Source organism: Petaurus breviceps, unplaced genomic scaffold (genome assembly GCF_028583685.1).
Source record: "Petaurus breviceps papuanus isolate PSGF00001 unplaced genomic scaffold, PetGlider_PUasm1.0 91041, whole genome shotgun sequence".
NCBI classification, from domain to species: domain Eukaryota; kingdom Metazoa; phylum Chordata; class Mammalia; order Diprotodontia; family Petauridae; genus Petaurus; species Petaurus breviceps.
This window is the reverse complement of record NW_027187400.1, coordinates 42,377,735-42,391,196: the sequence shown is the minus strand read 5'-3', so window position 1 is coordinate 42,391,196 and position 13,462 is coordinate 42,377,735. Positions and strand designations below refer to the sequence as shown.

At 53.0% G+C, this 13,462-nt stretch overlaps 2 protein-coding genes across 3 annotated transcripts in view; both read left to right on the top strand.

The window, feature by feature from the left end:
* Positions 1-1,633: 1,633 nt before the first annotated feature.
* On the top strand, positions 1,634-12,105 carry LOC138153927 (periaxin-like). Of its 2 annotated transcripts, none has more exons than XM_069078339.1 (6): positions 1,634-1,666; positions 6,113-6,168; positions 6,305-6,400; positions 6,966-7,094; positions 7,312-7,468; positions 11,249-12,105. In XM_069078339.1, the coding sequence occupies exons 4-6, from the start codon at positions 7,068-7,070 to the stop codon at positions 11,548-11,550; spliced, it is 486 nt and encodes a 161-aa protein (XP_068934440.1). In that variant the 5' UTR covers positions 1,634-1,666; positions 6,113-6,168; positions 6,305-6,400; positions 6,966-7,067; the 3' UTR covers positions 11,551-12,105. The 2 variants fall into 2 exon arrangements, with proteins under 2 accessions (XP_068934440.1, XP_068934439.1); XM_069078338.1 differs by having other exon boundaries at positions 6,284-6,400.
* LOC138154604 (periaxin-like) overlaps positions 11,968-13,462 on the top strand; it is a 5,106-nt gene continuing 3,611 nt past the window's right edge. The window contains exons 1-2 of the mRNA XM_069079572.1: positions 11,968-12,030; positions 12,234-13,462. The exon at positions 12,234-13,462 is cut by the window's right edge and continues 3,611 nt beyond it. Coding sequence (XP_068935673.1) covers positions 11,968-12,030; positions 12,234-13,462 — 1,292 coding nt within the window. The remainder of the gene's footprint in view (positions 12,031-12,233) is intronic.

The window sequence follows — 13,462 nt, the reverse complement described above, 5'->3', positions numbered from 1 at the left end:
GTGTGTGTTTATATGTGTGAGTGTGTCTCTGTGTGTGTATTGGTGTAAGTATGTATTGGTGTGTGTTTGTCTCTGTGTGTGTGTCTGTGTCTGTGTGTGTCTGTGTTACTCTGGGGTTGGTTATTCTTCCTAGGACATAGTTGGCAAGGGAAGAGGGAAAGAGGAGTGTGTCCTTTCCCAGAATCCTGCTCACCCTCAGTCCTTGGCATGCTGGTCCTTACATCCAGAGGCCCAGAGATACCCTCAAACCTCCCCAGGGACCCCTGTTCTAGGGGCTGTGCTGGAACCAGCATTGACCAGAGGAACAATAATTCCATTTTCAGCATGATATGTATACCTCAGAGATAGGCAGGGCTTAAAAAGCAGAAACCCTGATCAGAACAGATCAAACCAAACCAAACCAATTTAGTGTTTTGTTGATAGTCTAAACTTAAGAAAGTGTTAGGAAAAAACATTAATGATACAAATTAAACTAAAAAACCCAGGTGAGTGTATATTGTTGGTGTTTTGGAGAGCTGGTTGTTAAACATTTACCATCATTCCCCTGCCTCCTCCTCATCTGACCCCCTGCAAATGTAGGCCCTCAGAATTCAAGCTTGACAAATGCCATGGCATCATAGGACCTGAAATTGGAAGAGACCACATATTCCTAGCCCCCTCATTTTACAGAGAAGGAAACTGAGGGCTGTAAGTAGGAGAGAGATATCCAAGACCACAAGGTAGTAATAATATTTCTATAGTATGTTAAGTTCTGCACAGTGCTTTACACATAGTGAGAAGGGGCATAGTGCTGTGGACACTTGGCCTCCAAGCCAGGGGATAAGGAGAGGGAAGGGAATACACATTTATTAGACATTCACTGGGTACCAGGCACTTTGCTAATTGATGGACAAATATTTGCTTGTAAACTGAGGCAGACAGGGGTTAAGTGACTTGCCCAGGGTCATGCAGCTAGTTAAGTGACCGAGGTTGGATTTGAACTCAGGTTCTTCTCACGCCAGGTCAGAACTCCTATCCACTGTAGCGCCACCTCGCTGCCTCAGGAAGACTTGCATTCAAGTCCTATCTCTTAATAGGTGACCCTGGGCAAGTCACTGCCTCTCTGCTCTGGCTAGTTTTAAGTCTATGGGTGCCAGAGAAGGTGCTGATCTACAGCAGGAGAAGCCACTTCCTCGCCTGGAACTTCCTATGCCAGTGAAGTCACAGGGCCAGACTCTTTCCCTTTACAGTGCGAGAGAGGCTGTTATCATTCTCGCTTTATAGATGAGGAAACTGAGGCTCAGTTGGATTCTTACTATTGACTTGCCCAGGGTCATACAGCTAGTAAGTATATGAGAAGAGATTCAAACATGTCTTCTTAATCCAGGTCCACCAAATTCTCCAGTTAATGCCCAAACTCGAACACAGGACTTCTGAAGCCAAGCTGAGCCTTTTATAGCAGCCTTCCCTTGCAGAGAGTGGAGAGATAGAAAGCTAGACATGGGGTGGGGGGGCAGGGGGCAGGAAGATCCACCCCTCCCCCATTCCCAGCCCTCTCATGACATCTGCCAATGAGCTGAGCCCTCCCACCATCCCCACCCCCTGCCCTCCCAGCCCAGTTCCTTTTCCCCCTGGCCTGGGCAGCGCAGGCAGGGCATCCAGAGTCAGCCACCGGGCCAGGCGGACGGTAAGGGAGCTCCCCTATCTGAGCAGCTGTGGGGCTGGGATACCTGAATCTGAAGAAGAGCCCCCGGGGCCACGGGAGGAGAGGCTTGAGGGGCAGGCACTTGTGACAAGGGTGGGGAGAGGAGATGGGGGCTGGAGGAGGTGGAGGGGGCCTAAATTCTGGAAGAGAGCTAGGGAACAAAATGCCTGAGACCTTGGAGGGAGAGACCAGAGTCAGGATACTTGTATCCTGGGGGAAAGCTGGAGACCAGGAGGGCAGAGTCCTAAAAGAGAAGGGGGGAGTCCGAGGTAAGGTTGTCTAAGTCCCAGGATGGGACAAAATGGTGACCAGGAGACAAGTGGAAGAAGCCTGGGCAGATGAGGGGAAAGCAGTGAAGGACTGGCCACTGTGTTGGCTCCCTTGTTGGGACCCTTGATTTTCCGGAAGCCAACGGGCTCCAAGCCCCACCTTAGAACCCCAGTGGGGCAGCCCTTCCATCCCTCTGGTCTACTGCTACCTCTTGGGTCACCAGTGGAGAAAAGGGCTACTCCTTCCAAAGGAAGAAGATTCCCAACCTTAACCAGGGTGGCCCCCCAAGCGATTAAGAGCCTGGAGAGACCTTGGCCATGGCCAGTCTGACCCCCAGGGATAGAACGACTTTTGTAAAGGGCAAAACCAGGATTCGAACTGGGGTCTTCTGACCTGAAATCAGCCTTCTTCCCAACGGCCTATGCTCAGAAGCATCTTTCCCTGCTCGGGTACTGTCAGGGCAGGGATACCAAGTTTTTCTGGTGAGATCCAGAGCCCTCCTGTACAGATGAGGGAAGTGAGATCCAGAGAGAGGCAGTCTTTTGACCAGGGTCAAACAGTCCTGACTCCAAGTTGGCAGCTTTTTCCCTGAACCACACTGCCACTCTAGGGAGGGGGAAGAGCTGGGCTTCTGCCCAGGGCATCCTCTTCTTTCGCAGGGTAAGAGAATCTCAGGGATCTAGGTTTTATCACCTCATTCCTGGGGCACTCCCTGTTTCTGGCTCTTGGAACGTGAATTTGGGGCAGCTCTACTGAGAACACTAGGACCCCGGGCTGTGCCAGGCAACCTGGTTTTAGGCCAGGCAGTGTGATACTGTGGAAGGGTTGCTAGGACTGGAGGAAGAGGCCCCAGGCTCAAACTCTGCTTCTGAAGCTTACTCCCTGTGGACAAGTCACTTAAGTTTTTGGGCCCCAGTTTTCTTCCCTACAAACTGAGGGTGTTTGGACTGGGCGGTCTCTATGGCCCCTTCCAGTTCTAGAGTTCGGTTCTAAATCACTTCACCTCCTAAGGTGGTGGTCATGTTCCAAGTGTAGACAGTGAGTCTATGACTATTGGCTATGTGACCCCAGCAATTCCTCTCTGTGCCTTTGTAAGGCAGGGGGATGGATTCCATGACCTCAGATGTGCCTCTCAGCTCTGATATTCCAGGATTCTTTAAAGCAATTCATATTGCTATGCCTATCATTAATAATAATATGACTAGGGGTGGCCAGTTGGCTCAGCAAGTAAGAGCACCAGCTCCAGTGTCAGGATGACCTGGGGATCAAATCTGGCCTCGGATACTTAGCACCACACCCAGAAATAAGTGGCCGTGTAACCTTGAGCAAGTTACTTAACCCCGATTGCTTAAAGATAATAATAATAATAATAATAATAATAAGACTAATTAAAATAAGTACAATTACAGTTTTGACTCTGGCTTGCTCTGGTGAGTCCAAGGGCCTGAAGACCTGGGTTCAATTTCTGGGCAGTGTGGGTTTACCTGGCTTTACCTCTTATTAGCTGTGAGAGCCATTCTGCCTCTCTGAACATCAGTCTCTTCTTCTGTGAGGGGAGGGGCTGGATTAGAGCTGGAGTCTTAACCTGTGTTGTGTCCTGGTCCCCTTGGGCAGTCAGGTTCGTGATGTCTATGGGCTGCTTCTCAGAATCATGGTTTTAAATGCATAAGATAAAAAACATGGGATTACCATGGAAACCAATTCTATTGCAATGTAGTTATCAATTAAAAACATGAACTGAAGGCCCCAGGTTGAGAATCCCTGGAGCTGATGGTTACTAAAGGCCTTTCTAGTTCTAAGACCCATAAGCCTATGATTCTTTCCTTCTCCTGGCCTCAGTTTCTCCCATCCAGTACAAGTAGAAGTGCTGAGCTGGACCTGGGGTAAGGCAAAGGCAGAAGAAGTGAGTAACTGGGGCCAAGGTGAGCTTCCTGCCCCCCCCCCCATCCTCTCCTTGTAAGAGCTAGACATGGGGGTACAGAGAGGGCATGGTGAGGCTAAGTGGGAGGGGAAGGCTGGAAGAAAAGGGGATGTCCTGTCCCACCCACCTATGCTAAGGAAAGAGGTCATTTTCTGCTCCCCACCCTGCCCCACCCTAGGCCTAGCTGGCTTTCTTGTCCCAGATCCTGTCTGTTGCTGACCCTCCCAATCTTTCCTGGGCCCACAAGCTCCCAAGGGTCCCAGGGCATGTTCTAGCTCTGACTCTTAAGTGTTGGGGACACTGTTGAGACCTGGGTCTGGGAAACAGGTGGGGAGAGAAGCCAATAAGCTCAGACTGATGTGAAGCTAGAGGGAGAGAGATAGATATGGAAAGAGAGACCAAGGTATTTGGGGACAGACAGGCAAACACAAACTGAGGGAGACTGTCCAGGTTTGGAGGGCAGGGCAGTTCCCAGCATTGTGTCTCTTGAAAGACAAGGTAGCAAAGTGGAGAGATGCTTAGGAGAACTCAGCATCAGCTAGGCCTGGCTTCACTTACTAGCTCTGTGACCCAAGGCCATTACTTCCTCTGTGCCTCAGTTTCCTTATCTGTAAAACAGGGATAATCACAATCTCCTTAGGTTGCTGAGGTCACAGACAGGGGAGGGAGCTTATCTGGAGCTGGAAGAGGCTGAGACCCAGGAAAGTAGGAAGAGACAAAGGCAGGATTGGCTCCCAAATCTGCCTACCCCCGGCTCAATGCTGTTTCCACTCTACCAGCCAGCAAATTTTACAAACGGGGAAACTGAGACCCAGAGAAGAGCAGACACTTGCTGCAGATCACATTTCTAGTCAAGGGCAGAGTCAAGACTTGGGACTAGGTCTCCTGTAACCCAGGCAACTGATTTCTTTGTGGTCCTTGAGTTTGGAGGGGTGGGGAGGGGAGAGGAGAATGGGCCTGAGCCTCTGCTCTGGCAGAGAGGCCCTGGGCGGGGGAGAAGGGCCCTGGGTCATCTCAATGCTCCCAGGGATCCATCTGCCTGCTGGGGGTGGGCTCTGAAGGGGCTTTGTGTAGTTGGGGGGGGGGAGGGGGGGAGGGGGGGGGAATGTGACCAGCAGGGAGGGATGGGGAGGGGCCCTATTGTTCCTGAAAATGTGCCTTGTGAGAGCTGACCTTTCAGCCAGAGTGGGGGCGAAGTCAAGATGCCAACCCCACTGGGGGATGGGCTTGCCAAGAAGAAGGGGTGGAGCCCAGGTGGGGGGCAAGGGGGTGGCTGGAGAAGCCAAGTCATAGAGGAGAGTAGATGTTCGGGTTGGCATCTCAGTGGGGCCCTTGATGGGGTGAGTCACTCCAGCTTTGCTGCATCCTAGAAGCCCAGGGTTTGGTGGGGGGATAGACTAATGGGATCTGGAGCTAGAAGGGCCCTCAGATACCATGTAATCTGACTCCACTTTATAGATAAGGAAACTGAGGCCAGGAGGTTGAATGCCTCTCCCAAGGTCCCACAGGCAGGCAGGATGGAACCTAGCTTCCTCCTGAGCAGGAATCTGCTTTAATAATCACACAAACAAGAAATCCCCCTCTTTCTGCTCGAATACCCCTAGGGGTGGGGACTTCACTACTTTATGAGCAATTGACTTTGGACATCTCTAATCATTCAGGAATCTATTCCTTGGCTTCAATCTTCCCACCTCTGGTGCTTCCTAGCTGTGTGACCTTAGGCGAGCGAGGTACCTTAACTTTCCAGCCCCAAGTTTCTCCTTTTGTAAAATGAAGAGGGTTGTACTGAGAGCCCTTCCAGCTCTGATCGATGATCCTGTCATCTAACCTCCCCGTGCCTCAGTTTCCCTATCCATAAAAGGGGGTAGGTGGGCAGGGAGGCCATGCAGCCTTCTCTGATACTCTTGGCCCCTTCTGCTTATTGTCCCCAGTCCTGTCCTCTAGGGTCAAGCAGAGCAAAGTTCCAACCGCTCTTTGGAGGGTATCAGGTGGCATTACCCTCTCACTCCTTCCCGCTGGTGCCCAGCACCTTTCCCCATCTCTTCCCTGCTCTCCGTCTTTGCCTGTATCCCTGTCCCTGTGTGACAGGCTGGGGGCCATCAGTGGGAAGAGCAGGAGAAGCTGCCGCCTCTGCCCCCGTGAGTGGCGAATGATCCTCCCTCCTCTCCCCACTGAGAACACGACGGCGGCTCCCCCTGGGGAGACTCAAGGATCCTCATCCCCCTCTCTCTTTCCAGGGTCCCCCAGGCAGTCTCAGACCAAGAACATTTCCCGGGTAGGAGTTGGCACCCAGGTGAGTGGAAGGGAAACTCCCTGAGGGCAGACACTGCTTCTTGGCTGTCTCTGTATCTTAGTAGGTGTTCAAATGCTTGATACTAGTTAATCCATGGCTCCCTTCTCTTCCTCAGCCTCTGGCTTCTTCCCCACAGGCAAGTGCTCAAGAAGAGAAGGGGAAAGCAGCAGAGAACCCCCAAGTGCCCTGGGCTCAGCGCCCCCCAGGAGCTGGGCACTGTGCGGAGAGGACGGTGAGGATCTCTCTGGACTCCCAGCCATTGCTGCTCTGGCCCCCACTGGATCAGGCAATGGGAGGCAGGGGAGGCACAACCCTGGCTTAGACTCTCAGCTCACCATGGGCACACTTTCCCCATGCCTCAGTGTCCTCATCTGTAACTACCCTGTGAGGGAGGTAGGACAACTATTGACCCTGTTTTGTAGATGACTCAGAAAGGTCAGCTTTTTCCAACTTCACACAGCTTTAAAATTGAGAGAAAGGGGGAAAAAGCATCAGAGTCTGGTGTAAATCAAAGTGTCTCCTGCCTAGAAGTCACTGGGTCTGAGCCCTGGCTTATCCCCTTCCCCAGGGCTTGGAGTCCCCACGGGCTGGGCATCATCTCCTCCTGCCCCCAGTGTTGTGTGATCTTGGGCAAACTTCTAGGCTCCTCTGTCCCCCCCATTTCCTGCTCCACTAAGTGAAGGGCTGACCCCACCCCATTCTGAACCTTGCAGTCCTAGGTACTAGTGTGATGGCACCTGACTACTGTTCTCCAGTCCCCTCTTCCTCACTCCACCTCTTTCTCCTGCCCACTGCAGGCCCAGAAGCTCCTGCTCCATGCAGAGCTAAAGCAAGTTTTGCAGAAGAAAGGAGAGAGGAAGGCTGCATCCGGGCCTCTGGCCTCACCCTCTGGACGCACCATGGAGGCCAGAAGTAGGAGTGCTGAGGTATGGCTGTGCAGCTGTAGCGTTGAGGCAGGATTAGTGAGTCCTCCAGGGGTGCGGGCCTGGCTCCTGTGAGGCCTTCTCCAACGGCTGTGGGCCACAGGGGCCCATGGCCACTGGGCTTCTGCTGTGTCCCCTCCTCTTCTCCCTCTGTGAGAGGAAAAGACTGCATGGCCTCCCTACCCACCTACCCCCCACTAATGGCTTCCTCTGCCCCCAGGAGCTCAGAAAGGCCCAGCTGGTGGAGATTATCGTGGAGACTGAGGCTGAGACAGGAGTCAGCGGCATCAATGTGGCCGGTGGGGGCAAGGAAGGGATCTTCATCAAGGAATTACTCAAAGACTCGCCAGCGGCCAAGACCCTCAGTTTGCAGGAAGGTATGTGGGACCTGGGAGGAGACATGGGATGGTCCATTGAGGGTTAGCAGGTGCTTCCATACCAAAGAACCGTGTGAGGTCAGCCTTGGAGTGGTGGCCATGCAGCTGAACTGGGAAGGTGTGAAGTTTTACCTCCACCTGGGGCCAGCTACTTGACCTCTCGCCTCAGTTTCCCCATCTGCAAAAGGAGGGAGTTGGACTAACTGGCCTCTGAAGGTCTTTCCTTGAGATGACGCCCAGTGCTGTGCAAACCAAGACAGGTAAGATTGAGCCAAACTGAGAACCCAAGTCAGGATCTCAAGACAGCTGAAAGAGGAATCTTCCAAGGTAGTGGTGAGGGCAGCAAGGGGGGGAGGGGGCAGTAGGTCATGTTGTTACTGTTCTATCCTCTTCTAGTCACATGACCCATTAGGGGCTTTCTTGGCAAAGATCCTGGAGTGGTTTGCCATTTCCTTCTCCAGCTCATTTGACAGATGAGGAAACTGAGGTAAACAGGGTGAAGTGACTTGCCCAGGGTCACACAGCTAGAAAGTGTCTGGGGCAGCAGGTCATAAGCTCACCAATTTAGAGCTGGAATGGACCTTAAGGGCCAGGTAGGTCCAACTCCCTCATTTTACAGATGGTGAAACTGAGGCAAGAAAGGTGGTGTGACCTGTCTAGGGATACACAGCTTGTGTCAGAGGCAGGATTAAAAACCTACATCTTGCTGGAAGCCTTTCCAGACCCCTCTTAATTCTAGCATAGAGTGGTTGACTATTTCCAGTTCCTGAGGTCTATAGCTTATTGTCTCCCCATTAAACTGGGGGCTCCTTAAAAGCAAGGACTGTCTAGTGTCTGGCACAAAGTCAGCACCTAATAAAAGTTTATTGACTGACTGGGGAGGGAGTGTGGGGTGGAGGCAAGAGAGGTGGAGACCCGCCCTAGAAGAGGGGATGTTGGTGCCCCGAGGACAAAACAACCACACCTTGTTACTCCTAGAGGAGCTTACCACGTAATGGGGGAATAGAAATCTTCAGAAATAATTAGGCTACCAGGGTACATAATGAGGGCAAAGGACCAGGTTCAGGAGAAATCTGAGGGAGACTTTTTTTTTCTTTTTGGAGGGCAATTGGGGTTAAGTGACTTGCCCAAGGTCACATGGCTAGTTTGTGTGTGTGTGTGTGTTAAGTGTTGGAGGCCTCATTTGAACTCAGGTCCTTCTGACTCCAGGGCTGGCACTCTATTCACTGGGCCACCTAGACCCCCCCCTGAGGGAGATTCTTGGTGGAGGATGGGGGATGGTGGGATGTGTGGGCCTAGAATGGAATCTCCTTGAGGGCAAGAGGTATCTCCCCTTAGCTCTGGCAGAGTGTCTGGCAGTACACTGTAAGAAGCAGGGAATGGCCCGGCAGTTTCAGTAGTATACAGCAGTGGTTTGGGGACCCTGGGGGTCTCTGAGAGGGAGGTCCTTGGGAATTAAGAGTGTAAAGGGTCCTAAGACCAAAGACTGAGAACCACCAATTAATAGTCTAGAACAGAGAGGTAAAATGATTTGCCCAGTCCCACATCCAGTATCACTTACTGTGTTTCAGGCACTGTGCTAAGTGACTTACAAATATTATCTCATTTTACCCTTACATCACCCCTGGGAAGTAGATGCTATTATTATCTCTACAGATGAGAAAAACTGAGGCAAGCCGGGTGAAGTGACTTGCCCAGGATCATGCAGCTAGGAAGTGTCTGAGGCTCGATTTGAACTCTGGTCTTCCTGACTCTGGGCCCCCAAATTCCATCTGCTTTCACATTGTGCACATGTATGTCTCAGAAGCAGAAAGTGAAACCAGGTCTTTCTGGTTTTGAGGATGACTTTCCTCATACAGTTGGTGCTTACTATTTGCTGACTGAGGGCTCCTGGGAGGAGGTAGCTTTGGAGCTGGGCCTCAGAAGTGTCAGAATGGAAGGATTTCAGCAGGCAGAAAGGGGGAAGGAGGAGGTAGGATGGGGGCAGAGCCTGAAGGGAGGCACCCCTCCCAGGAAGACGGGGTGGCTGGGGCCAGGGAGTTCCACTTGTCTCATTTAGCTGGTGAAGATATGGGAGTAAGGGTAGCTAAGCTTATGGGGAACATGGAGGGCTTGGATTATGACCAGAGCCAGGACTTGGGTTTGAATTCTGACTCTGTTACTTCCTAGTTGTGTGACCATGGAGAAAAATGTCCTAGGGAAGGGGCCTGGGCTTGGAGCTGAGGAGAAAGCCCTTGTGCCTCTATTTCCTCATCTATAAAGTGGGGGGGAGGGGTGGGAAGGACTCGGCCTCTGATTTCCCTTTCAGTTCTAAATCTATGAGTCTATATGCCAGCTAAGTACTTAGTACCTCAGTTTCCCCAACTGTCAAAGGAGAATGTTGGTTGGGCTAGATGGTAGTAACTGTCCCATCCACAGCAGGCAATCTGATTCATATTCTCAGGACACTATTAAAATAGTTTAGCTAGCATTGAGGTTAGCAAAACATCAGGCTTAGAACCAGATGTTATGTTAAAGAGTTCAATCATCTCCAGTCATCCAGAAAGGGGTCCAGGGCAAGGTGGGGGAGCAGCACCCTGGGATGCCCATCTACCCTGCTAGGTCAAAGCCCCTACCTATCCCCTAATGGGACCTTAATTTCCATTGGAAAAGAATTCCTGGGGACAGCTGGGTGGCACGGTGGATAGAACTCTGGCCCTGGAGTCAGGAGGACCTGAGTTCAAATGTTGGTTAGTAAAAAGATGGTTACTAGCTGCATGACCCTGGACAAGTCACTTAACCCCAATTGACTAAAAAGGAAATGCCCAGAACCAAGGAGGGCAAACTGTCTACCTTCTGCCCTGGTCAGATAACATTTGGACCCTTGTGCTAACTCTAGACACCACCATCTTTTAGGATAAAAAGAGAGAGGGGCTGAAACCCAGAGCCAGGACACCAGGGTGGTGGTGAGGGGACTGGGGAAAGAACCAGGGATGTCTAACTGGGAGAAGACATGCGGCAGGTGGCATGGTGGTTGTCTTTCAAGAATTTGCGAGGTCGCCATGTGGGGGAGGAGGCCTGCCTTGTTCCGTTAGTCGACATAGGATGCCACCAGAAACAGTGCGTGTGTTGTGTGTGGTGCAGGGAGGAGGAGCCCTGGAGAATTCCAGCTGCCTGTAATGAGAAGCATTATAATAATGGGAGTTGTCCAGAACTGGGGCAGGGTGCCTCTGGAGGGAGGGAGTGCCCCATCACTGGAAGTCTCCAAGTTGACCATAGGCACCAACCTGTCAGTGACACAGTCACGGGGTTTGCTACTCAGGGAGGGGTCACACAAGAGAACCTCTGAGGTCCTGGTGCCTAAAATTCAGTTTCCCACGGCTCATATTGAATGTGGGGTGGGGGGTGGGGGGAACTGGCCTTGAATCAAGGAAGACCTGAGTTCAAATCTCACCTCCAACACATATGGGCACTTCCTTCTGCTCTAGGCAATTCTGAGGTGATAAGGCCCAGAGAATATACCCACTGGCAGTCCTGTCCCCTAAAATCCTATGCAGAGCAAAAGGGGCAACTGGAATCACAGGAGGTAGATTTCAGCTTGAAAAGTGAAAGGGAAACTTCCTATCCATCAGAGCTATGGAGAAATGGAAATGGGCTGCCTGAGCAGGCAGTGAGTTCCTCATCACTGGAAGTATTCAAGCAGAAGCTGAATGATCAGCTTAGGGTATTATTGTATAGTAAGGGCTGGACTGGATGACTCAGGAGGTCCCTTCCAGCCCTGAGATTCTGTGACTCCCACAGGGGACCAGCTGCTCAGTGCCCGGGTCTTTTTTGACAACTTCAAGTATGAAGACGCTCTGCGCTTACTGCAGTGTGCAGAACCTTATAAGGTCTCCTTCTGCCTCAAGCGGACAGTGCCCACCGGGGACCTGGCGCTGCGCCCAGGCACCGCAGCCGGCTACGAGGTCAAGGGCCCCCGAGCCAAGGTGGCCAAGCTGGTACGCGTGCTGCTCCCTGGCCCTGCCATGGAGGGCCCTGGAGCCCCAAACTCGGCCCCAGGCACCCTGCGGGGAGCTTCCCATGCTGCTCCTGTTGCCCCCTGAGCCTGCCCAGCTGTCTGGCTGTATGGGGACTAACCTAGCTGTTAACCTTCCCCAGCCCCCTCCTACTGTCCCTGCACCAGGCCAGCCTAGGCCAGCCTCAACCCCAAACTCCTTCAAATCTTCCCATGGCCCACAGTGCCCCACGGCAGGTCCAGGGCACAGCTCTGCCTCCTGGCCTTTCCTGCCCTTAGCCTACCTCCATATACTTCCGTTGGCTGCCCATTCAGGCATCACTGGCTGATTCAAACTCCAGCTGATAAGGCCGATCTCCCCACAGCACTGGTTCTCAAACGTTTTTGGTCTTGGGACCCCTTTACACTTTTAAAAATTAGAGAGGACTCCCCAGAGAGCTTTTATTTAAGGGAGTGTTATATCTATCAATATTTACTGCATTAGAAATTAAAACAAGCTAGTATTATGTTATTGGACCTGGGGACCCTCAGGGGTTCCGGGAGCCCCTTTGAGAGCCATAGCCCTAAGGTACTGGCAATTGGAGACTGTAAGTGAGGGACAGTCCTTTAGATCCCATAGGAATGATGCTCTGACAGAAGAAAGCCCAGCGGGGCTGCTGTCTGAGGGCAGGCCTTCCTCCCCCTCCTTGGCTGCTCAGTTCCCAGCCTCCCCCCATCCACTGGCCCCCCCCTATTATTCCACCGCCTCCCGCCTCTCTCCTCTCTCCCCAGAACATCCAGAGCCTGTCCCCAGTGAAGAAGAAGAAGGTCCTAGCTGTGTCGGGGGCCCCGGGAATCCCCTCAGACCTGACCCCTGTTGATGTTGAGTTCTCCTTCCCCAAGTTTTCCAGGCTGCGACGGGCAAAGGCCGAGGTAGCCCCGGGGCCCGCGCTGCCCGCCCCCGCCCGCCGCCGCTTACGTCTTCCCCGGCTGCGGGTGAGGGAAGTGGCCGGTCCCATTCCAGCCGCTGAGCCGGTGGCCCAGGTATCTCCCCTGGCCACAATCCCCTTCCTTGGGAGCAGAAAGGCCAAGGTGGAGGGTGCCCTGGTTGCAGAGGAGCCCTCCTTTGGTGCCCACTTTGTGACCCCCCAGCTAGAGCTGGTTGGGCCTCAGAGGGCAGCTGCTGAGGCTGTGGCTGAAGTTCCAGAGCCTTCGGGCACTGGATTTAGCCTCCATCTGCCCACATTCGGCCTCACTGCCCCAGCGGCACCTGTGCCTGAGGTGGCCACAGGGGGGATCCACGTGCCCCAGGTGGAGCTGCCTACCCTCACCAAATTGCCTTGCCTAGAGGCTAAAGAAGGTGGGACCATGGCAGCACCAGCCCTCGATGTGTCTGTGCCATCCATGGAGGTGGACCTGGCTCTGCCTGGAGCTGAGGCTGAAGTCCAGGAGGAAGTTCGGGGAGAAGGGCCTGAGGTAGCTTTAAAGGTGCCCTGGCTCACCTTTCCCCGCTTTGGTGCTCGGGGGAAGGAAGGAGTAGGGCTTGAGGGTGAGGGGAAGGCTGGCAAAGGAATAAAGGTCAGTCCTGAGGCTAGGGCCAAGGGGCCCAAGCTGCGGATGCCCACTTTTGGGCTCTCCCTGCTGGAGTCCCGGCCAGCCGCACCCGAACCCACTGTGGAAGGCAAGCTGAAACTGCCCACAATCAAGATGCCTTCTTTTGGCATTGGGGTGTCTGGGGCTGAAGTGAAGCTGCCCAAGGCCCCAGAGGTGAAGGTGCCGAAAGTTCCTGAGGTAAAGCTGCCCAAAGGACCAGATGTGCAGCTCCCCAAAGTACCAGAGGTGAAGCTGCCCAAAGGGCCTGAAGTTTCCATCCCAGAGGTCCACCTTCCAGATGTGCAGCTCCCAAAGGTGCCAGAGATGAAGCTGCCAGAGATGAAGCTGCCCAAGGGACCCGAAGTTTCCATCCCAGAGGTGCAACTTCCAGATGTGCAGCTCCCAAAGGTGCCGGAGATGAAGCTGCC